The sequence below is a fragment of the Marmota flaviventris genome, chromosome 5, assembly GCF_047511675.1.
Source record: "Marmota flaviventris isolate mMarFla1 chromosome 5, mMarFla1.hap1, whole genome shotgun sequence".
Taxonomy (NCBI): domain Eukaryota; kingdom Metazoa; phylum Chordata; class Mammalia; order Rodentia; family Sciuridae; genus Marmota; species Marmota flaviventris.
Window position 1 is genome coordinate 101,583,951 of NC_092502.1, and position 24,179 is coordinate 101,608,129.

The 24,179-nt window shown below is 34.5% G+C and overlaps 1 protein-coding gene across 1 annotated transcript in view; it reads right to left on the reverse strand.

Moving 5' to 3' along the window:
* Positions 1-24,179, reverse strand: part of Msh3 (mutS homolog 3) — a 180,649-nt gene that overhangs the window by 66,749 nt on the left and 89,721 nt on the right. The window contains exons 13-17 of the mRNA XM_071612456.1: positions 19,475-19,607; positions 11,760-11,947; positions 10,822-10,990; positions 2,482-2,546; positions 111-227 (exon numbers count right to left, since the gene is read on the reverse strand). Of these exons, the coding sequence (XP_071468557.1) occupies positions 111-227; positions 2,482-2,546; positions 10,822-10,990; positions 11,760-11,947; positions 19,475-19,607 (672 nt within the window). The remainder of the gene's footprint in view (positions 1-110; positions 228-2,481; positions 2,547-10,821; positions 10,991-11,759; positions 11,948-19,474; positions 19,608-24,179) is intronic.

The window sequence follows — 24,179 nt, forward strand, 5'->3', positions numbered from 1 at the left end:
TTTTATAGCAGGTCACAAGCAGTAATCTCTACTTTTCTTTTTGATGGAAAGATTTTCCGGTCTATTTCTCATAGCAAAAAGTCAGATTATTTTTATCATTGTAAACTCACTCTAGAAAATCAAGCCATTCAGTGTTGCAGTCAAGGACTAGCTGCTCCCGGAGCTGATTCAGATGTCTGTAATTTTCTATAACAAAAGGAGAGTGAAAGCGGCTCACAGCCTTTGTGCTAGAAGAGGGGGAAAAACATAAATATGAAATCAAGGTTATAAGAATCAGCAATGCCATCACTTCAGAAAATTAAAGGAGTTATTTATTATTCACTGATGAACTTTGAAAGTAAATAGCTGTAAATAGAGAACATTCCTTAATTATTTTATGGTCCTGAACTACTAATTCCTAAGAATATGACCTTGTTCAGGAAGCTTTTTTAAATGTATTTCAAACTGCATGGCAAAGTCAGACTTTAGAATTTTTATTTCATAGGCAAAAAAAAAAAAAAAGCTTTTTTTTTTTTCTTTAAATTATATTAAGTGATAATGCTCACCTTAAAAAAAAAAAATGAGAAGCAAATACAGCAAAGCAAGGTGACAAAGGTTGAAGACAGATACACTGGTGAAAGTCATATTTTTTATATATATATATATTTTTAAATGTAAAGCATCACAAGAAAGCAAAGCATAAATTTAGAAGGAGTTCTTCAGGACCCAGGGGTTCTGGTTGGGAAGAAATACCACATACTCCTTGTCTGGGCTTGAGTGTAATCTCTGCCCTTTTCATTAACAAGTTGTAAAAGCACAATACAGGCTGCTGGGGGTCCCAGGAAAAGACTCTAGGCAAAGGCCTCCATCTTGCCACTGACCAACTATTGTGACTCTGGGCAAACAGAATGGACTTTCTCTAAACATCACTTTCCTCAGCTGTAGAATGGGGACTGTAATAGTATCTACCTCATACTGTTGAGAGGGTGAAAGAGAAGTGCTTAACAGAGTACCTAGTTGTGAGTACTCAACAAGTATTAGGTGGTTGCTATTGCAAGTGATGTCATCACTACTAGGATGATAGGTCTTCAAGCAGAAAAGGTGAGGGTGAGCTCTGATCTTTGCTTGCTACCTCACTCCTGCAATACACTGTCCCAGTTATCTTTCATTTGTCATATTGCTGATAGGGTGTGGATCTTTCACTTTCAAAATCCAACTAATAATACTCTAATATGTCATTATGTCAAGACCTTGATGACCAGAAGAAAATGGCAATGAACTTTCCCCAAACCATTTTATTTGTTCATTCAATTTACCACTGAATGTTCACAAATGCTGACATTGATTTATGTTTTCCTTGTTGCTTTTAAATTACATCATTTAGACTTCTATGCAAACATTTATCATAGCCTTCTCTTCTGACAAAATTCATTTACTGAGGCATTTCAGTTAGTGTTCTAGGTAGACTAACATGATTGCAAGTAATGTCTCTTCATAAAACATATTGCCATTCATTAGCTGTAATATAGAACAAAAGTAGATACAGGAAAACAGGCCAACAAAGAAACAAAAATTCCCCCAAACCAGCAATACTCATATCTATAGTGCACCTCTAATAACACAGGAAAAAAAGATGGTATCAGAGCTAAACAAACCCAGGCATGTGCCTTCAGCATCTATTGTTCTGGCAATGGATAATAAATAGTTTTCTTTTTTAATTAAAATAATTAATAATTATTCACACATCATGTCAAAATTTCCCTTCATCTTTAACCAAGTTCCTTTATATGTTTACCAGCTACTTGTTTCTCTAAAACTGTTTTAGGTAAATAAAAAAAATTTTCATCTCAGATTCATTCAAACTTATTAATAACAGCACTAACAAATAATCCAAAACGGATACTATTCACAGGAGTATACACTGCTGTAATACTATTTTAAGTGAGTCCCCTCTAGAAGATTAATGCTAACCAAAGAGAAAAGACAGAATCTCAATGTGTTTCTCTAATTTTGTTTTTGATTTTTTATATCATCAATTCATGATATAAATATAAGCTACAAAAAGAAGATGTAAAGAACTATTATAACTATGTGCCAAGGAAAGCATTAAGAATAAAGAAATGTGAAGTTCAGTGAGGTAGAAAATGAAATTTCAGCTTCTAAAAAGAAATGTCAGGCACAGATTCATCAAGAAGTTCAAGCAACCAAATTAATCTTACAATTGAAGGTTCTGCAACCTTTTTTCCTTGTGTACAATAACCTACAAGAATAAAATGGAAACTTACAAAAAAAGGAAAACAAAGATATACCTTTGAAAAATATTTTTAAATCAAAGATAAAAATTGCTACAATTATCTCTTTGGTTAAAAATTTCATAGGAATATCCAAGGGAGAAACTTGCTTTTATTCTCAAGATTGTCGCTATTAACAGTCTGGTAGCAAAGAGGTATACAGATGTCATTATAACTCAAGGTATAAGAAAAAAATTGCTTTTAAACCTACCTTCCAACCTTAACCCAATCAGCTGGTATACAAGATATTGCAGAATTCTTTATTTCAATCATAAACTAAAATAAATACAAATGAATAGTTAGATGTTTGAATAAGTATCAATTATGTATTTTTAAAGCTTCCTCAAAACTGTGGTATAACAGGTTTAATAAATCTTTTTCTAAATATTTGAAATAAATCCAGTATTGTTCTTGGGAAAGTTTATATGTGTGTCACTACAGTAAAATCTGACTAATTATGGTAAAGTACAATTTGTATTGAGCAAAGAGTTTATAATAAAGGTGTAACTTGGAGTTTTAATGTTTATAATAGTGTTGTATGCATACTATGAATGGTAATTTTTCATGAATAACATCTTTCATTTATTATTATTCACTTAAGAATTCTATTACTCAGGTAAGATTCAATTTGTAAGTATATAAAATTTTTAAATATTCAATTATTAGGTGTTAACACTATTTTGAGAAATGATTCCTCCCCTATTCTGAACAGAAGAGGATTTTTCCCCCCAATAGTTTCTACTGAGGAAACCCAAATTCTCTAAAAGCATCCTTTTAAAAAACCTTGGCTTCAGCCGGGCATGGTAGCACACACCTGTAATCCCAGTGGCTTGTTAAGCTGAGGCAGAAGGATCCCAAGTTCAAAGTTAGCCTCAGCAAAAGCGAGGCACTAAGCAACTCATTGAGACCCTGTCTCTAAATAAAATAGAAAATAGGGCTGGGGTTGTGGCTCAGTGGGCAAGTGCCCCAGAGTTCAATCCCCAGATCCCCAGTATTCAAAAAAAAAAAAAAAAAAAAAAAAAAAATTCCTTGACTCCTCCAACTATTGAAAGAAGAAGATATTTCTTCCTATATAAGAGTTTATGTTTTCACATATAGGAATCCTATCTTTATAGCTCCCACAGATAAGCAAGCATCTCTGAAACCAGCCATAAAGCAAGTTTTTCTATCATATCTTTCATGTTTAGCATTAGTTACAAGTCACCTCGTCTCAGTGTCCTCTAATTCTTGGGGGGAGGGGGGGACTTTAGTATTTACAAATTTTTAAAAATATTTTTTCATGACAATGAATCACAGAGCTCTGTGGCCATCATTTATTTTGAGGTGGCTATGGGAACTTTTTTCACATTTAACAGTTTTATGATATGCATATAACTTCATGTATTTATGATATTCATATTATTATTACTATCTACCTGGTTAAGAGTTTATTTTTCCATTAATAGAAACACAATAGTTTGTACAGTAATTATAACAGAAATTAATGGCTAATTTTAAAGAGTTTTGATCCTTAGCAAAATTTTTGGGGACTAAAGATGTCTTCTTGTACAGAAATAAATTAATATGCAGTTTCAAATCTGCCACACTCAGTTATACAGTTAAGAGTGAAGATTACCTCTACATAGGGAAGAGGGGTGGGAGGGAAAAGGAGGGAAAAAGGGAATTGCATGGATGGTGGAAGGAGACCCTCAATGTTATACAAAATACATGTACAAAGATGTGAGGAAAAAAAAAAGAATAGCGTTACCCTAGATTAGGTAGAGAGAAGTGATAGGAGGGGAGGGGAGGGATGCGGGAGATAGGAAGGATTGCAGAATAAAACAGACATTATTATTACTGTGTGTATATATGTGAATGCATGACCAATGTGATTCTGCAACCTGTATACTCAGAAAAATGAGATATTACATCCCATCTGATTCAAATGTATGATATGTCAAGGTCATTATACTGTCATATGTAACTAATTAAAAAATAAAAATTAAAAAAAAAGAGTAAAGACTCTTAATAAGCCCTGTGACTACAAAAAGTAACTGCAGAAGAGCTGAAGTTGTGGATCAGTGGTAGAGCACTTGACTAGCATGTGTGAGGCGCTGGGTTCAATACTCAGCACCACATAAAAAATAAAAATAAAGGTCCACTGTCAACAACAAAAATTTTTTTTTTAAAAAGTAACTGAAGAAAACAGCCACAAAATAAATATAATTAATAGGAAAGATAAGATCACTTTTAAACTACATTAAATTTTGCTATTTTAACATGCTCTATGAGAAGACACATTGGCTCCTTCCTTCCTCCCTCCCTCCCTCCCTCCCTTCCTTCCTTCCTTCCTTCCCCTCTTCCCTCCCTCCCTCGGTACTGGGGATTGAACTCAGGGCCACTTGACCACTGAGCCACATCCCCAGCTCAATTTTTTTTGTATTTTATTTAGAGACAGGGTCTCAATGAGTTGATTAGCACCTCGCTAAATTGCTGAGGCTGGCTTTGAACTCAGGATCCTCCTGCCTCTGCCTCCCAAGCTGCTGGATTACAGGTGTGTGCCACCGTGCCTGACTTTCTTTTTTTTTCCCTCCTTTTATTTGCCTATTTTTGTTAGTGCATTATAATGATATATAATGATGGGGCTCATTGTTACACTTTGGCATTTTTATACTGAGATTCTATCTCACCCAAATCAGAACGGCAATTATCAAGAATATAAGTAATAATAAATGTTGGCAAGGATGTAGGGGGAAAGATTCACTTATACATTGCTGGTGGGACTGCAAATTGGTGCAACCAAAATGGAAAGCAGTATGAACATTTCTTAGAAAACTTGGAACAGAACCATCACTTGACCCAGTTATCCCACTCCTAGGTTTATAATCAAAGAATTAAAATCAGCAATCTGTATACGGGGTAAAAATGGGAGTTCATAACCCTCTTGAATCAAAGTGTGAAATATGATATATCAAGAACTATGTAATGTTTTTAACAATCAACAATAAAAATTTTTTTAAAAAATCAGCATAGTACAGTGATGCAGCCACTTCAACATTTATAGCAGCCCAATTCACAATAGTCAACCTATGGAACCAACCGAGGTGCCCATCAACTAGGTGAGTGAACAGAGAAAATATAATATATACACAATGGAATATTACAAAGCAATAAAAAAGAATGAAATAATGGCATTTGCCAATAAATGGATGGAACTGGAGACTATCATGCTAACTGAAATAAGCTAGTCCCAAAAAACCAAAGGCAGAATGTTGTCTCTGATATGTGGATGCTAACCCACAACAAAGTTAGGGGAATATTAAAAGTTCATTGGACTAGACAAAGGGGAATTAAAGGAAGAGAGGAAAGATAGGAACAGAAAAGATAGTAGAATGAACTGGACATATCTTTCCTATGTTTATATATGAATACATGGACAATGTAACTCCACATCATATCAAACCACAATAACAGGATCCTAATTGGGATGAGTTATACTTATTCTATGTATGTATAATATGTCAAAGTACACTCTACTGTCATGCATATCTAGAAAGAATAAAAAGATAAAAATAAAGTTGTACAGTAATTTCCAATATGTAAAGTGCTACTATATATAATTTAATAATAACAGAATAAATGTTCATTTTTATTAATTAAAAAAAAATTCTGGGAAGAACAGTGCCAAAGGCAAATAGCAAAATTTTCTTTTTTTTTTAAATTTATTTATTTTGCATTATAATTCTTAATACACCATTATACAATTATTTATCATATCTCTGATTATATATTAGGTATGTTGACACCAAATTCACATCTTCATACATGTATTTTGTATAATGATGAGGGTCTCCTTTCACCATCCATGCTATTCCCCTTCTCCCTCCCTTTCCCTCCAGCAAATAGCAAAATTGAGAAACACACTGGATCACTGATATTTGGGAAGGAAACATTCAGATCCATACTGAGAGATCCACAGGAGTCACTGCCTAAGAAATGTTGGAAATTCTGAAGTTAATAAAAACCAACAGCAACTTTGGAATAGCTGGATCATAACTGTTCAGTGTGTGAATATCACAGGTCTATTCTAGGGGCCACCATCACTTCAGAAAGCCACCACTTAACAGTCCATACAGGATGGAAAATAGAGTGAGATCGAGGAAAGCCCAAACGGACCTCTCATCTTTTAAGCCCCTGTGGTCACATGCTGCTCTCACATTACTCCCATATCCTTGGATTTTTTTGTCCAAGTTCTTCTTCAAAGTTGTCATCCACTTGGCTTTTTTCCTCGTCTGTGTTAACTATAGAATAGAACAATTCTTTCTAGCTATTTCCTTTTTCAGGAATTCTAAGAATAAGCAGGCAGGCCTTTTTGTTTAAGACTTATGCTAAAAAAAAGAAAATGAACATTGGAAAACGGCACATGTTCCAGAAACCTTAAAAAGTTCTCATAGCAACTTCCCCTGCACTACAGCTCCTGACTGTGTTTCTTATATGTAAATGAGAGAAGTTGGCCTGGATTCATTCTAGCAATCTCTCACATTCTTCTCCCTTGGCCCCAATTCTGTCTTGGTTAAATGACAGTGATCTCAAACTACAGCCTGTGGTATCACCGGCCTAACATCATTGCTAGGTTTGCTGAAATTCTTAACTCACTCCAGAATCTGCTTGTTTCTCCAAAACCACAGTTAACCCTCTCCTTCCCTCTCTGTTTTTTTTCTCACTCTCTTAAGAATGTTCAATTTTTTTTATTTAGAAGATCAAAAAGAGAATGTTTTCCATATTTTAAACCCACTAAACAGACATTTCAATGTGTTGCATGCTCTGAATTAATAAACATTTTCCTGAAAATTATTTCCAATGCCAGATGTGATGGCTCATGCCTATAATTCCAGTGACTTGGGAGGCTGAGGAAAGAGGATTAAAAAGTAGAGGTCAGCCTCAGCAATTCAGAGAGGGCCTAAGCAACTTAGTGGCAAAAGCTATATGCATGGAAATTGTCAGATGGAATGGAAGGATATAAAATAAGAAGCATACATATACATAAAATAAGTTTTCCTCCCTGCCTCTCTCAGAATTATATAAGCATATTTGATGGTCTGGTCTTAATCTTCTAATAATCTCTAAATTTGCCGATTCTTTTAATCTATTTTTAAACAAAATTTGTGACAATTCTAAATATTTAGAATTCATCTGGTATTTGAACAGAATCATTATTTCATTTACAAAAATAGTACTTCATTAATATATTAATAAAATTCTAGGGTAAACTATTAAAAACACACAAAAATTTATCCCATTGTTCATAACTAAAAAATTTCCTTCTTCAAATTCATCACCTTGACTGACTACAGGCATAAAGAATAAATAAATTCTCTTCCTTCCAAATCATTTGTAATACAAATACTTGATCTCCATGCTGTATTTTTCCTTAAACTTCAATGTTGCACTCATAATGAATATCCAATCTACTATCTCTTATAAATTCTTGAGATTTTTCTCCCATGTTTACTTAAAAATTGTCAACTGAATCCAGGACCATCATCCCAAGACTGAAGTTTTATCTTAGTTTGAATAATATAGATTCTATATGTCTTAATTTTATCAAATAATATCTCAGGTATTAATAATTCCTTGGGTTAACATTTTTGAGTGAAACAAAATAATAACATGATAGACTGAAGCCAGGCAGACCTGGGCTGAAACTGACCTTCTGCTCTTAGGTAACATACTTACCTAGCTCATGGTTCTTTCCAGTAAAACTAGAATAAACCCTTTTTCTTTTCCTGTTGTTATAAGAATTAAGTAAGATAATACATGTAAAACACTTGCCACACTCATATAGTAGTAATATAGTTGCCATTTATCAAACACAAAGTGTTTGATAAATGGCAACTATATTACTATTATTGTCATCACATTAAAATTTAGTAGTAATATTTTATGATTAGAAGGCACTTTGATGTATTTTAACTTAACTGATCTTCACACTAGTCTCAAGGTACAGTTGACTCTTCCATGGTCAAGTAGCATGTAACTGGTAGAACTGGCACTTACACTTAGCTTTCCCACTGTAATACCAAGAAGCCACTCTGCTACTTTATATCCTTTATTAACATTATTAAAGCAATTGTGATCATCTGATTTTCACCAAAGAGGCAGAAGAGTAATCCTTGCATTATTTTTACTTTAGAAGGTCATGATTGAATAACACAACCAAGAGACACAATTCAATATTTGGTGTTTTCCTGTTTGAAAACACCAAATATTTCCTTAATAAGACTCCTATAGTGCAAGAATTGAAACCAAGAATCAATAAATGGGATGGACTCAAACTAAAAAGTTTCTTCTCAGCAAAAGAAACAATCTGTGAGGTAAATAGAGAGCCTACATCCTGCGAGCAAATTTTTACCCCTCACACATCAGATAAAGCACTAATCTCTAGGGTATATAAAGAACTCAAAAAGTTAAACACCAAAAAAAACAAATAACCCAATCAATAAATGGGCCAAGGTCATGAACAGACTCTTCTCAGAAGAGGATATACAATCAATCAACAAAGATATGAAAAAATGCTCATCATCTCTACTAATTAGAGAAATGCAAATCAAAACTACTCTAACATATCATCTCACTCCAGTCAGAATGGCAACTATTATGAAGACAAACAACAGTAAGGGTTGGCGAGGATGTGGGGAAAAAGGTACACTCATACATTGCTGGTGGGACTGCAAATTGATGCAGCCAATATGGAAAGCAGTATGGAAATTCCTTTGAAAACTGGGAATGGAGCCACCATTTGACCCAGCTATCCCTCTCCTTGGTCTATACCCAAAGGACTTAAAAGCAGCATCCTATAGGGACACAGCTACATCAACATTTATAGCAGTATAATTCACAATAGCTAAACTGTGGAACCAACCTAGATGCCCTTCAATAGATGGATTAAAAAAAAAGTGGCATATATACACAATGGAATATTACTCAGCAATAAAAGAGAATAATATCATGGCTTTTGCAGGTAAATGGTTGGAGCTGGAAAAGATAATGCTAACTGAAGTTAGCCAATCCCCCCCGCAAAAAAATGCTGAATGTTTTCTCTGATATAAGGAAGCTGATTCATAGTGGGGTAGGGAGTGGGAGCACGGGAGGAATAGACAAACTCTAGATAGGGAAAAGGGGTGGGAGGTGAAGAGAAGAGGCATGAGGTTAGAAATGATGGTGGAATGTAATGAACATCCAAAGTACAGGTATGAAGACACGAATTGGTATGAATATACTTTTTATACAACCAAAGACATGAAAAATCGTGCTCTATATGTATAATATGAATTGTAATGCACTCTGCTGTCATATATCAAAAAGAATTAATAAAATAAAAAAACAGTAACACAATATTGTTACATAATCACTAAATATAGTTTTTCACTCTTGTTTTACTTGTAAATTAATTTATTTTAATTAGGTATATATGACAGCAGAATGCATTTTGATTCACAGTACACAACTGCAGTACAACTTTACATTTCTATGGTTGTGCATGATATAGTATCACACCATATTTGCAGTCATACATGTACCTAGAGTAATGATGTCCATCTCATTCCACCATCTTTCCTGCCCCCATGCACCCTCCCACCTCTCCCTCCCCTTTGCCCAAAGTTCCTCCATTTTTCCCATGTCTCCCCCTTCCCCATTATGGATCAGCATCCACTTATCAGAGAGAACATTCAGCCTTTGGTTTTGGGGGATTGACTTACTTCGCTTAACTTGATATTCTCCAACTCCATCCATTTACCTGAAATGCCATAATTTCATTCTTCTTAATGGCTGAGTAATATTCCATTGTGTATATATACCACAGTTCATTTATCCATTCATCCATTGAAGGGCATCTAGGTTAGTTCCACAGTTTAGCTACTGTGAATTGTGCTGCTATGAACATTGATGTGGTTATGTTATTACAATATGCTGATTTTTAAGTCCTTTGGGTGTAAACCAAGGAGCGAGATAGCTGGGTCAAATAGTGGTTCCATTCCAACTTTTCTAAGGAATCTCCATACTGCTTTCCAGATTGGTTGCACCAATTTGCAGTCCCACCAGCAAAGTACGAGTGCCTTTTCCCCCATTTAGCAATTACACTACTAACTTCAGAAAGAACTACCATCGTATAATAATCACTGTGTGATCCAATCAATATTATATGGTCCACTTGGTATTATTTCATTTTCTCTAAGCCTAGGATTGAAGAATGACTTCTATGTCCTGGATTCAGAACAAGTGGATTCTCTAAATTACTACTTATATAAGAAGCAAAGTTTTCCATAATATAATTCCAACAGATAACAATAAAACACATATAACATTAAGTTGCATAAGTTTGTCAAAAGACTAATACAATATCATTATTAAAATATTTCTTATCAAAACAATTTATTTTTATTTCCAAAGAACAAAACAAAAAGTTGAAAAAATGATACTTACATCCTATCCTCAGATTTTTATTTACGTTTTAAAATAGCTTTTCTACTTAAGGCAAGCTGATGCAAAATAAATTCATGTTTGACATTACCTCCTGTCCTGATACTGTCACATACTGTGCAGAAGGATTTTTTAATATTTTTCGTATTTCTTGCAAATGTATTTGGATCTTGTCAGTAACTTCTTGAATTTCATCCTTCCTCTGTTTTATTAAAGGGAAGTTAGAAAGGTCTTTGAATAATTCAGTTTTATTCCCAATTCTGAAATATGAAAAATGCAAATACATATATTTAAGTATATTATTAGAACAGTTATCAATTTTATTTTGTAGCATGATAAAAGACCCTAGTGCTAGAAGTCAAGAAAATGTGGTTCTAATGCCAGTTCTGCCACTAAGTATTTATGGGAATGTTTCTGAACTTCTGAGGATTGACAAAATTACCATAATATAATTTTAATTTTACAAATTCATGATTCCCATGGTGAAACCAAGAGAAAAAATTAAATAAGAGTCATTTGCCTATTCAGAAAATAAAGACAAATGTAAATGTCAATTTTTTTTTTAAATATGGAAATCTTTGTGGGACGCACTGTGAAATAACTATCCTTTAAAAGATAACTTTGCTGTTACAGAATCTAAATATAAGACAGATCATCCCTGGATAGCTAAGAAATGAGTACACAATGGATATCTGGGAAATGAGTACACAACGCCATCTGACATCCATTTTCAAGTTAATAAACTGCTACTATTTGGTTTTGCCTGTGCTTTATAGTTTTATCATCTGACACCTGGGGAAGCAGTCAACTGTCCTACATAATAAACTGCCTGAGTTTAGACAATAAAGTGTAACTTCCAGCTATAATGTAAAACTTTCAGTATCTAATCATGTTTCTAACTGAGTACATGTGCACTCAAGCACCTTCTACCAGTACTCTAGCAAAGACTGAAAATCCACACATCAAATGGCAAATGTATTAGATGAATGCTCATTGATGGAAAGGAAGAACTGAGGATCTGGTACTTACTTGGCAGCTTGTTCATTAAGTATTTTTAAGTAATGCTCCACTGGACTGAGGAGTTCAGGAACTTCTAAAATAACTGTCTGGAGCAGGTTTGACTGAACATGAGAATTAACAGCAGGCATTAATGCTTGAAACTCTGACTGTAGATGATACAGGGTCTTGACAATCAAGAAGAACTCTTGTGTAGAACACTGAAAACAGGAATATTTTTAATCTACACAGCATAAGGTACAAGTAAATGAAGTTTACTTAGTGATCTTTTTAAAATTAGAATAAAAAAATGAAAAATTTCTAAACTATTTAGTCCAAATAAAATGCCACTGCTAGTTTCTAAATGAGGTTAAACACTATACAATTTTTTTTTTTTTTTCCAGTAATGAGTATTGAACCCAGGGACACTCTACCACTGAGTTACATCCCCAACCCTCGCTGTTTTATTTTGTATTTCGAGACAGAGTCTCACTAAGTTGCTGATGCTTGTTGCTCAAACTTATGATCCTCCTGCCTCAGCCTCCTGAGTCTCTGGGATTATAGGCATGCACTATGGCTCCTAGCTAAACACTACATAACAAAATATTTTAAAGTAATAAGAAGATAATTTCAGTATGGGATAATAAAGCCAATATTTTGTAAATTTTCATTTTAAAATACATGTTTACAACATGTTTTTTGTTTTTTTGCTATATGGTCAATATCAACAATATGAAGGACAATTCTAAGGGAAATATCTGCAAGACATGAGAGTGAAAGAACAAATTTCTCCCAAATATAATGAGCTCTTACAAACTGACATGAAAAAAAATAAATAATCCAAAGAATTGTGGCTAAACAAAGTAAATATGTAGCTCATAAGAAAAAATGTCTAACAAACATGATTAACTATACAGAACAAAAGATGTGTAAATTGAAACAACAAGGTAGCGTCTGTGACTTATCAGAATGTCAAAGATTTAAAAGTCTAGGTCACACAGGTGTTTAAAAAAAACTAATACTAAAAGTACAAGCATAACCTTTTTGAAGAATAGCTTGGGATATCCTGATAAATTAAAAAGTGCTCATATCTTAATAAATTAAAAAGTGCACTACGCAATTCCAGTTCCTTAGAATTTATTTCAAAATGTACTCAAGTAGTGGGAAAAATGTGTGTATCTGTATTTAGAGTAGTGATTTTTTATAATAATATAAAAACAAATGTCCATCAATTGGGATCTTATTAGGAAAAACTCAAAACGATGTAATACTATGAAATAGTTTAAAAATAAGAAACCTGTATATACTGCTACAGAACCCTATAATTTCAACATATACTAAATAAATAGTATGCTTATGTCATATACATATATATTTTTATATCTTTAGACAGCAACATTTTCTTTGTGATTCTTTAAATGATATGAATTATACTCTAAACATGAAAAATAAAAACATATTTCTAGAAGGGCACACACGTAACTTACTCTGGTTACCTCTAGGTAGTAGGTATGGGGAGGTGGTACAGGAAGACTCATTCTGGTATACCATTGTAATTCTTAAACACACATTAATAATTTTTTATAGAAGCTTCTGGTAAAGACAGTGGGATGAACCCATGCATCTAAATTCTCTCCATGTCAGAACTACGGTCAAAACATTTTTTCAGAATGCATAAAACCATAAGAATGACTCAAAGACATCAGCAACAAGTCTCAAAATGTTTTGACTCTACAGTTGTCCTTATGTAAAACTGAGATACAACCTAATTTACACCAAGAATCTTAAAAGTTCCAGGTGGTACATACACGATCTTTGCAGGTAGGAAGGAGTTAGAGTAGGGAAGAATTAGTTGAGAGCCATTTAAGAAACAATTAAATCCCTGGATCCCTTATACTTTTCTATGCTATTGGGCAACCAATACTTCACTGCCTTATAAAGAAGTCTAGATCTATTCCAGGGAAAAAGTAACCTGGGGTATCTGGATGAGCATCAGACCCAGCAAAGGATGAGGGTACCACTGAAAGTAGAGGATTAAAGAAATGCAAACTGGATGTTGAGATCCACATTGTCCCTTTCCATCTCCCAGAACATTATTAGTTCATCAGGAAAAGAGGTATCTCAACAGGAAAACTCTAAAGATAACTATAGCAGTAGTCCTCCCAATAAATAGCCAAGCTAAGTTCACTTTATAGGTCTTTCCTCTTTTTTTGTAAAATAAGCCATTCGACTACATAGGTCTTCACATTAACATTCTAGTTCTCTCTTAAAAAGAATGATCAGATACTTGAGAAAACATTTTAATATGAAATGTAAAGACCAAAATAATAATTCTTAGCCTATATAATTAGAGGAAAAAACACTTAAAAATTTGATAATAACCCCAATAAAACCGAAGACACTGGAACCATGAAACAAAAATGGGAAGATTTTTTTTAAAAGAACATTCAGACCAATACACACACACACACACACACACAGATTCTAAACTATGACAGTAGAAATGACAAAATTCAACAGAAGAGACAGAAGATGATGAAATCCCCAAGGAAGTAAAGCAAAAGTATAGAGATGGGAAACAGAAAACACAGAAGAAAATTAGATAAACATCAATTCAAACAAAAAAGTTGCAGAAAGAAAGAAATCATCAAAAATTAATTCAGGAAAATCCTCCAGAATTTCAGGATTTAAGCTGCTAGACCAGAATGTCACAACACAATGGATAAAAACAGAACTAAATCAAGCCAGATCATCACGAAATTTTAGAAGACTGGGAATAAAGAGAATATTTTTCAATTTCTAAAGGAAGCAGGGAGGATCACACACAGAATCAGGCATCACATTGACTTCATACTGTGCAACTAAAAGACACTGGTATAACACAAAATTCTGAATGAAAATAATTTATAACCTCGAATTTTATTCTTAGCCAAACTACCAATCAAGTCTGAGAATGGGGGGGGAAAAACATTTATTTCCATCACCCTTTCTCAGGAAGCTTCTCAGGATAACACATGAAAATGAAGGCATATACTAACAGGGAGACATGGAATACAAAAAGCAGAAGATTCAACTCAAGAGAAGTAAAGGGGATTCAAGGAGGTAGCAACCAAACCAGAACAGATCAGTCAGAATGCTCTAGAAGACAGTTCTGCAAGAAAAAATTGAATATTTAATGAAAATAAATATCTTATTATAAGAAGACAATTTAGGGTTAAATTCATGATAAGGCACATTTAGTGATATACAGAAAATGGATTAATGCTAAATATTTATTTTAAAAGATAATTATTAACCATATGAAATTAAACAAATTATGAAGAGGGGCTGGGGATGTGACTCAAGCAGTAGCGCGCTCGCCTGGCATGCGTGCGGCCCGGGTTCAATCCTCAGTACCACGTACAAACAAAGGTGTTGTGTCCACCGAAAACTAAAAAAAATATATTAAGAAATTCTCATTCTCTCTCTCTCTCTCTCTCTCTCTCTCTCTCTCTCTCTCTCTCTCTTTAAAAAAAAATTATGAAGTGAAATAAGTAGGGTCCAACTGAACTAAAGTTGAGATCAAAAGGTACCATGAAGCATCTCTTCCCCAGAAAGGCCCCAGCATACTGGGAAAAATACCACCTGCTAATAAGGAAGTTGGAATGCTTGTATAAGTATGGAGCCTGGAAGCTTTTTAGGCGCTAGTCAATTAATTCAAACAAAAGTAAAAAACTAAACATCTTAAACATAATTTTCAAAGAATAGTTCTTGTAATTACTGTAATCTGAGAGGCAAGAAAGGAATTCACTTCCCAAGGTAAGCTCTGTTTCCAAGGTAAGTCAGCCATAGGAACAGAGTGAAAACCTGAAGTGCTCTGCAAGCAAGTCCTAAATGCACAAGGCAGGTTGTTCTGACATTTCTTATGCAAAGAACTCAAAAGAGCTGCAGAAAGGCTGAGGATAGGTTCCCAAGGTGGCTGCTCAGATCCACTTCTGGCAGCAAAGTCTCTCTTTGGAGTACTTCAGAACAGACCCACAAGTGCAGGGGCACAGCATCACAGCACTGCAAAGACTACAGCCCAAGTGCCACACTGAAAATGTGGCTTTGAGTTTATTCCAGCTGGGCTAAGAAACTATTCACACCCACAAAATTCTGGAAAACACTCTTTTCTCAACTTTTTAAGGTGCTATTATTTTTTTGAAAATTTTTATTGGTTCTTTTTAGTTACACTGACAGTGGAATCCATTCTGATAAAATTACACTAGTGTGGAATATATCTTAGTCTAATTAGGACCTCATTCTTGTGGATGTACATAATGGTGGGATTCACTGTGGTATATTCATATGTGTATATAGGAAAATTATGTTAGATTCATTCTGTTGTCTTTCTTTCCTCCCTTCCCTTCATCCCTTTTTGTCTAATCTACTGAATTTCTGTTCTTCCCCTCCCAACCTTATTGTGGGTTAGCATCTGCATATAAGAGAAAACATTCTACCTTTGGCTTTTTTGAGACTGGCTTATTTCACTTAGCATGATAGTCTCCAGATCCATCCATTTACTGGCAAATGTCATAAAGTCATTCTTCTTTATGGCTGAATAATACTCCATTTTGTATATATACCACATTTTCTTTATCCATTCATCTGTTGAAAGGCATGTGGGTTGATTCCATAACTTAGCTGTTGTGAATTGTGCTGCTATAAACACTGATGTGGTTGCATCACTATTGTATGTTGATTTTAAATCCTTCGGGTATATACTGAGGAGTGGGTCAAATGGTCATTCCATTCCAAGTTTGCTGAGGAATCTCCATACTGCTTCCCAGAGTGGTTGCACTAATTTGCAGTCATACCGGCAATGTATGAGGGAATCCTTTTCCCTACATCCTGCTTGTATTCTTGATAATTGCCATTCTGACTGGAGTAAGATGAAATCTCAGTGTAATTTACATTTCTCTAATTGCTAGAGATGTTGAACATTTTTTCATATATTTGTTGATTAATTGTATTTCTTCTTCTGTGAAGAGTCTGTTCTGTTCCTTAGCCAATTTATTGACTGAATTAATTGTTTATCTGTTTTTTGTTTATTTTTTTGGTGTTAAAATTTTTGGGTTCTTTGTATATCCTTGAGATTAATGCACTATCTGAGGTGCAAGTGGCAAAGATTTTCTCCCATTCTATAGGCTCTCTTTTCATGCTCTTGATTGTTTCCTTTGCTGTGAAGAGGTTTTTTTAGTCCCATTTATTGACTATTGATTTTACTTCTTAGGCTTCTTTTTTGTTAAGGAAGTCAGTTCCTGGGCTGATCTGTTAAAGTGTGGGACTACATTTTCTTCTAGTATATACAGGGTTTCTGATCTAATTTTGACGTCTTTGATCCATAAAGTGCTATTATCTTTAAATGTAGTCACCAACTTTAGCAATCATTTCTTACAAAACAAATTTTGAGCAAAGTTAGTAGGGGTTCCTATGACTAGCACTATTTTACAAGATTTGAAGTTTTATTATTTTTTTAAATATTGATTTTATCCCAGGACCAGGCCAGTTAGGATTCTCTATCTTTATTACCATAAAAACACCTATTTGTGCAAATTCCAATGGCACTTTCTATACAGCCACCAGGCCTAAATGTGTGACTTCAATAATAGCCAGTGTTCCTTACCATTTTGTGAATATCACATAATTGGCACAACCTGTACCCAGGATAGCACTCATTACTGGGTGTCTATAGAAGCTTACTTAGAGTAATGTAGTAATAAAGAACAGATATGTGTTTGATGGTGTGTTCCAAGAGTCTGCTAATTAATCTATAAAAATATGGTTTAAAGTGCTAAGCCTTTCTGAAGCTGGTTTGCTATAAAATCATTTTTATTTTTCACCTTTCAAACCAATCTTGAGGCATATTCTTGTGTAAACATGAAAACAGCAAAAAGAAACAGCTTCTAAGTGAGTCATAAGTTCCTTTAGTAAAATATGTTTTGAAATTCCAAAATGAAACTCGTTCTTGCACTGCATGTTGGTCACTTTTAAAATGAATTATTTTGGAACTTTTACTAGAGCTTGGATGCTTTTATAAATACATAAACCAAATGAAAGGCAAGCATCAAAGTGAAGTTTAAAGAGAGGACCAAGGCGTAAGAAACCACGGAAGCATGGAATGACGCTGCAATCTTGATGCCACACTTTGACTTTACTTGTTAGATTAGCAATTGAAAGAATTTTAGCTCTGCTCCTATTTTCTCTTCAGAAAATTAAAAAAAACTCTGAAATCTTTCAGTGAATCCTCTCAAATACTGAAGGCAAGGTACTTGGAGATCTGCTGATTGATGTGGGTAGTACTGCACTGATTGTTAGGCACTGGCCAAGGACACAAAATAACAGATGGTTTGGCACCCCTCTGTAACTTCAAGAGAGTAAACCACAATGTTTTCTAATATCAGGACGGTTTCTGCCATTGCCAGCAAAACAACAACAAGAGACCCCACCAATCCCGAACCAACTCACATGTCTTCTTCCTGAGGATCAGTATTCCCAAATCTGGTTTGTACTTTGTTTTCAAATTTAGCCGAAGCATATGGAACAGTTACATAAGTCCTCTTGAACACCACAAATGTTCTAAGAGGCAGTACTTATCATTCTAGTAAAAGTTTATGGGGAAAGAAGGACTTAAGAAAGTAAACATTAAAGGAAAATTGGTCACTCTAAAACTAGGGCTTATAGAAATTGTTCTATGATAAAATTATTAAACTGACAAGCATTTACATTTGGGCAAAAAATAAAATTTGCCTGTGAAGAAGTAACCACATTTAAAAAAAAAAAAAAAAAAAGGCAATGGAGTAGCCAAGACAACTACATCAAACATAGTAGCACCCAAAAGAGACAGCCACTAAAAACGCAGTGAAGAAACCTAGGTTTAACCATAAATTCTGTCACTTACTAGCAAGTTACTAATCCTCTCAGTAGCACCACAGAAGCCAATGCAATACAAGCTGTTACAACATTATAAATATATACAATTTCTTAGCAGTAAAAAGGTTATAAAATAATATCTTCTCAGTGTCATAGTTTTTGTTACATGAAACAAAGAATATATTGTACATGAATGACTCTGCAAAAGGTAATACACTTTAAAAATCTACCTGATTAACAATTATTATAAATATAATGAATTAATCATTTTTTACATTTCAAGAATATTTTTATGATAAAATAAAATGATTTCCCTTGAGGAAAACTCATCAGTGCTCTATCACTTAGGCTGTGAAACTTAATGATATAAAACAAAATAATAGTTTTACTCACCTTCAACATCCAAATTTATTTGCATACTAACAGCCTCACCAATGTCATACCAGTGTAACAAATATTACATTTAACGCTTTGGTTAAGTAAAAAAAAAGAAGTTGTTTTAAGATCAAAAGAAAAAAGGCATCTCTTTTCTCAAGTAGCAGGACTAAGTAAATTTCCCATTTTGATACTGGTTTGCAGTTTGAGGATGAAACAGAATATCTTGCATTATAATAGGAGGAATTCTATATATGTTAATGTAGTTTAAAAAGTGGCAAAACTTTACTTTTTACAAATGTAAAAACTAAACAACCTTAATTTGTACATTCAGATTTCTGAGGGTTTAGCTACTCTCTCATGCTACTTGCAAGATTACAAAATAAAAATAATACAGAAATATCAGAAGATGTTCCATTAATATCTGGTATCCTCATATTAGGGCACAATATAAGCTATAATTTGATTTTTATCACACTTACTTTTTTGTGATAAATGCTGCACAGTCCTCTTTCTATGTCGGGCAATTTATATAAATGGTTTTCTATTTGACCAAACACACTAGATTCTGAATGGAGAACTTCAGATACAGCATCAAGTCGGGCATTTATTTCCCTGTGATAATAGAATAATAGCAATGATCAGATATGTTAGAATTCAGAATGTAGACATTTCCCATTTTAATGTCTAGGACCATGACACAGCCACTTAGAAAAGTATAAAGGAGATACTTTCCTATCTCTGGTCCTTCTCTGCTTCTTCCTATCATTTAAAATCAAGAGCAGGTACCACAGAAGAAAAGTCAGGAGCTGGTGTGGCACAGATTGGTTCACAAGGCAAACATATGACTGTATTTCCCAGCCTCCCCTGCAGTTAGCTATGGTCATTACCTGAGTAATGAAGAGTGGGTAGGAATGATGCCAGCCACTTCTAATCCTTAGCCTGTAAAAACCTCCCTATGTGAGTGTTCATATTCATTTTCACTCTCTCTCACTTTGACAGCTAGATATTGAGTTCAAAGCACATTTTTTTGAGCAGCATGTTAACTCCATCAGCCTGGGTGCGTGAGTGAAGCAGAAAACCCTCTATTCTTACATCTGTTATCAAATGAATTTATGATAACAGGAAATAAGCTTCTAATGTACTTAAACCACTGAGACTAAGGCTGTCTTTGCTATAACAGCTTGCATTACACTGTTTAATAAGAAAAGCCTACAATGAGTAACAGGAAGCCTTGGTGGGGGTGGTGATGATTGAACCAACCAAATGTTCGACCAAAATGGAGCTTGAGCAAAGATTGCAGAGTAGCAATATAAAGTGCAGAGAACATGACATCAGGAGACATGGAAGATTAGGGTCACAGGATTTTATCAATGGCTACACACTGAGTAAACAGGCCACTTGGGAAGAAGTGGTGAGATCTTGTCAACCTGACTAAATGTATCCTAAATGAGATATGTCTCAATAAGTACTTATAAACATAAAAGGTCTGCACTAGGTATATGGCCACTTGTGATATTAAAGACTGCGATGAAGAGACAGGCCTGGTGGATAGTAGACTCTCAGTAAAGTTTTTAAAAACAAATAAGCAAGTGAATCAAAGAATGAATTGATGTTTTTTTGGAAGTGGAGGCATCAGACACTAAATAAACATGTTTGTCACTTGAAGTTCTGTTACTATCACACACTCATGTGATGAGCAAACCTTACAGCAGGATATCACCTAGATGACAGTTAGATCCAGTACTTTCCAATCAACAGAATGCTTATATCTCCATTATCCTTGTAACTGCACCGTGAGGTCATGCCTTGCACAATACAGAGCTACTATATTAACTCCAGGTTTCATTTTTGTTCCATTTTTTCTCTGGCTCATACTCTCCTTACATAGGACATCAGTAAAATTTTATTAGACATCAATAAAATGGAACTTTCTATATACCTAGACTGGCTCTTCCATTCTCAGCAGTATGGCCCTGGAATCTATCCACTTTTTCCATCTCTATGTCATTACACTGATTTAAGTCAAAAATCATTTTTCTCAATGTCTACTAAAATAACCTCCCAACTTTCCTGAAAGATTTTACAAAATGAAAATAATACAGAGCTATCTGTAACTTCAAGAGAGTCAAACACAACATCTAATATCAGGTCACTTTCTGCCATTGTCAGCAAAACAACAACAACACAGTATAGCAAAAAGTGGTCCAAGAGACTCCACCAACCCCGAACCAACTCACATGTCTTCTTCCTGAGGATCAGTATTCCCACATCTACTTCTGTCCCTTTCTTAACACTGAGGCCTGAGGTGTCTTCCTAAAACCAATTCTGTTCGTGCCATACCTCTGCTTTAGGTTCATCAATAACTTGCATTAATCTTAAGTTCAAATCCAGAATCCTTAATTGACCTACAAGGTGTCTGTCCCTACTTAAATGTAAAGTCTCGCCTCAAAAAACCCCTGTCACTCTCTGCCTCCCACTCTAAGTACCAGTCAGACTGAACATCTTCTACTATCTTGGTCACTCTGACAGCTTTGACATCAGAGCTTCCCACTTGCTGCTTACTTTGCCTGGAAGACTCTCCCTTTTCCCTAAGAAACTCCATTTTATCCACTCCTCTGAAATGGTTTTTCATAATGAGAATCATAATTGTATTTCTTCTTCAATTGTATTTACTACTCCATTGTCTTTCCTGCTGGACCATAAACTTATCTCCACAATTCCAGGAGCATAATATGTGCTCAATAAATAGTTGCTGAATTCAATTCAATTCAGTTCTGAAGACTTCATATAAAATAAATCAAGATGAGGTTAAAAAATTAAATTTTCTTTGCATAGTTGTTGTGATAAAATAAATCAATGTTTTACTCTAACATTTACCCAAAATGCGATACAAATATAAAGTTTTACTTTAATAACTCACTCCTGCATAAATGTAAGATGACACCAATTGGAATAGACTAGGCTGATGCTACAGATGGTTTAAGGACAGATAAAATAATGCCATCTGTGAATGTATAAGACGGCCTACACAGAGAGCTACTGTCTCAAAATTAAATATTTTCTGAAATACAGAAAGAGAAAAACCTAAGTCATGTTTATGAATTCTGCTAAAAAATTTTTTAAGAGATATGAAACTAAATATCTTAGAGACTAAAAAGGTTGTGCTGAGTTGGGTGGGAACCTGCAAAAGCAAAAAGGGAGTAACTTTTATTCTAACCTAGTATCAGTGTAGGCAAAAGCATCATTTTTACCATGAATCATTTTGGGTTCAACCCAGCCTCCTCTAGGAAAAGAAATAGCTCAGAGGCTAAGAATTTGGGCTTAGAAGGCAGGTGACCTTGGTTCAAATCCAGGCTCTGCCACTGACCAATTATTTAGTCTTGCCCTAATTTCTCCATCAAAGACAAGAACAATAATGGGCCTTAACTCTATGTGTCATAATAATTCAATAATATATGCCAACACTTAGTACAGTGCTGTCTGCATACTAACTACTCATTAAATATTCACTGCTTCCATCATCATCATCATCATCATCATCATAAAAGAAAGGGAGAAATTGTACCCAAAAATTAAGTTTGGAAATAACTCTGGGTAGACAAACCTTAACACATAGATATAAAGACAGGTATTTCGTGAAAAGTGAACAAGGAAAGATTAAGTAAGGAGAACTAGTCCTGGAATCTCAAGTACGATCTGATAGTGATAATTTGAAGCATTATGTTGCGACAGGTTTAAATTTTAAATTTTAGCCTGTAAAAGGTAATACACTTTAAAAATACACATTAAGAAAGCAAGTTATTACTAATTATCGGTATTTAAATGAATGGGGGGAGAGTGAAAGGATGTATGGTACCATTTATCACAAACTGCTCATCATTGGGGTGGCTCTAATTCCACTTTTATCTCCTCTATGCAGATCAGAATGTAAATGAATGACTTCTAAGTTTTTAAAAATAAAATACATACCTTAAAATTAGTTTTAAATAACAAGTAGTTATAAGATCTTCCAAGAAATTCTAATAAAGTAGATGTCAGCCACCAGAATCAGGAATCGTTATTTTAGTTTAAAGAGATTTGGTGAGTCCGACAAGCAACAGAATAGGAAGAAGCACTATCCAATAAACGATGATAAAGATATTATTCCAAGTGTGATTCTAAACAATGTAAACCAACAAAAAGAAGGCATCTGAATCATTTCATTCCAGAAGCCAAAAATAAAAAATAAGAAAACAATGGTTATGATGTCCTGGAGATAACAAAGATTCTTCTTTACTATGAAAGACCCAAGGACTTAGGTGTCACTGGAGTCCTTCACATTTACAGATGAACTGGGTGATAACATTAGTATCTGTTGTGTGCGTCACTTAAAAAACCATGTGACCTATAGTTACTGTCAGTGATGGAGTCTGTACCTACCAGTTAGTGCCTGGGAGATGCACCACATTTCAAACATAAGGGTATTTGTAGAAAAGCAGCTGAAATGAAAACTGCTAGAAGGACTGTTTGGATTTCCATTTTTTACTGAAAGGTTTGCTTTAAAGACAAATAACTGAAATTAACAAACTAAATTCAGAAAGTAATACAATGGTCATTGATATGACTAAACGTTCTATCTAAATAATTCTCTACTAGAAACATGAACCACACGTCCTTAGTGTTTTCCTCAGACCCAAGCATTATTACCTGCACCCATCTAATTTGCCTTTCATGCCCACCATTCATTTGTTCAACGAACCATACTAAGTATCTAAGAACTAACTGGCTGAAGAAGGTGGTTAATGTTCACACTATGAACTTTCTGAGCCCTGACTACTCTAAAGAGCTGTACTGTATTGACAAAAAGTAACAAATTTTAAAAAAAATTAATTATAACAATGTGATAAAATTATAACTGAGCTATGATCCAGGTTCAATGGGAACACAGGGAGGTACATCTAATTTTCAGGGTCTGGGTGGACTTCCCAGGAACAGCTATTGTCTGAGTGAAGAACAATAAAAATTAGTGGAAAATGGAAAGTGAGGGTGAGGAAATGTGACCACAAGAACATGAGAGGTAAGTGTGGCCACATGAGCAATCAGGCCAAACAGCAGCTGTGACTATCTTGGAAGCAACTGGAACCAAGGCTAATAGCTTAGAGAGGCTTAAGAACTGTGGCAGGAACAGAAAGCTGTTTCAGAAAC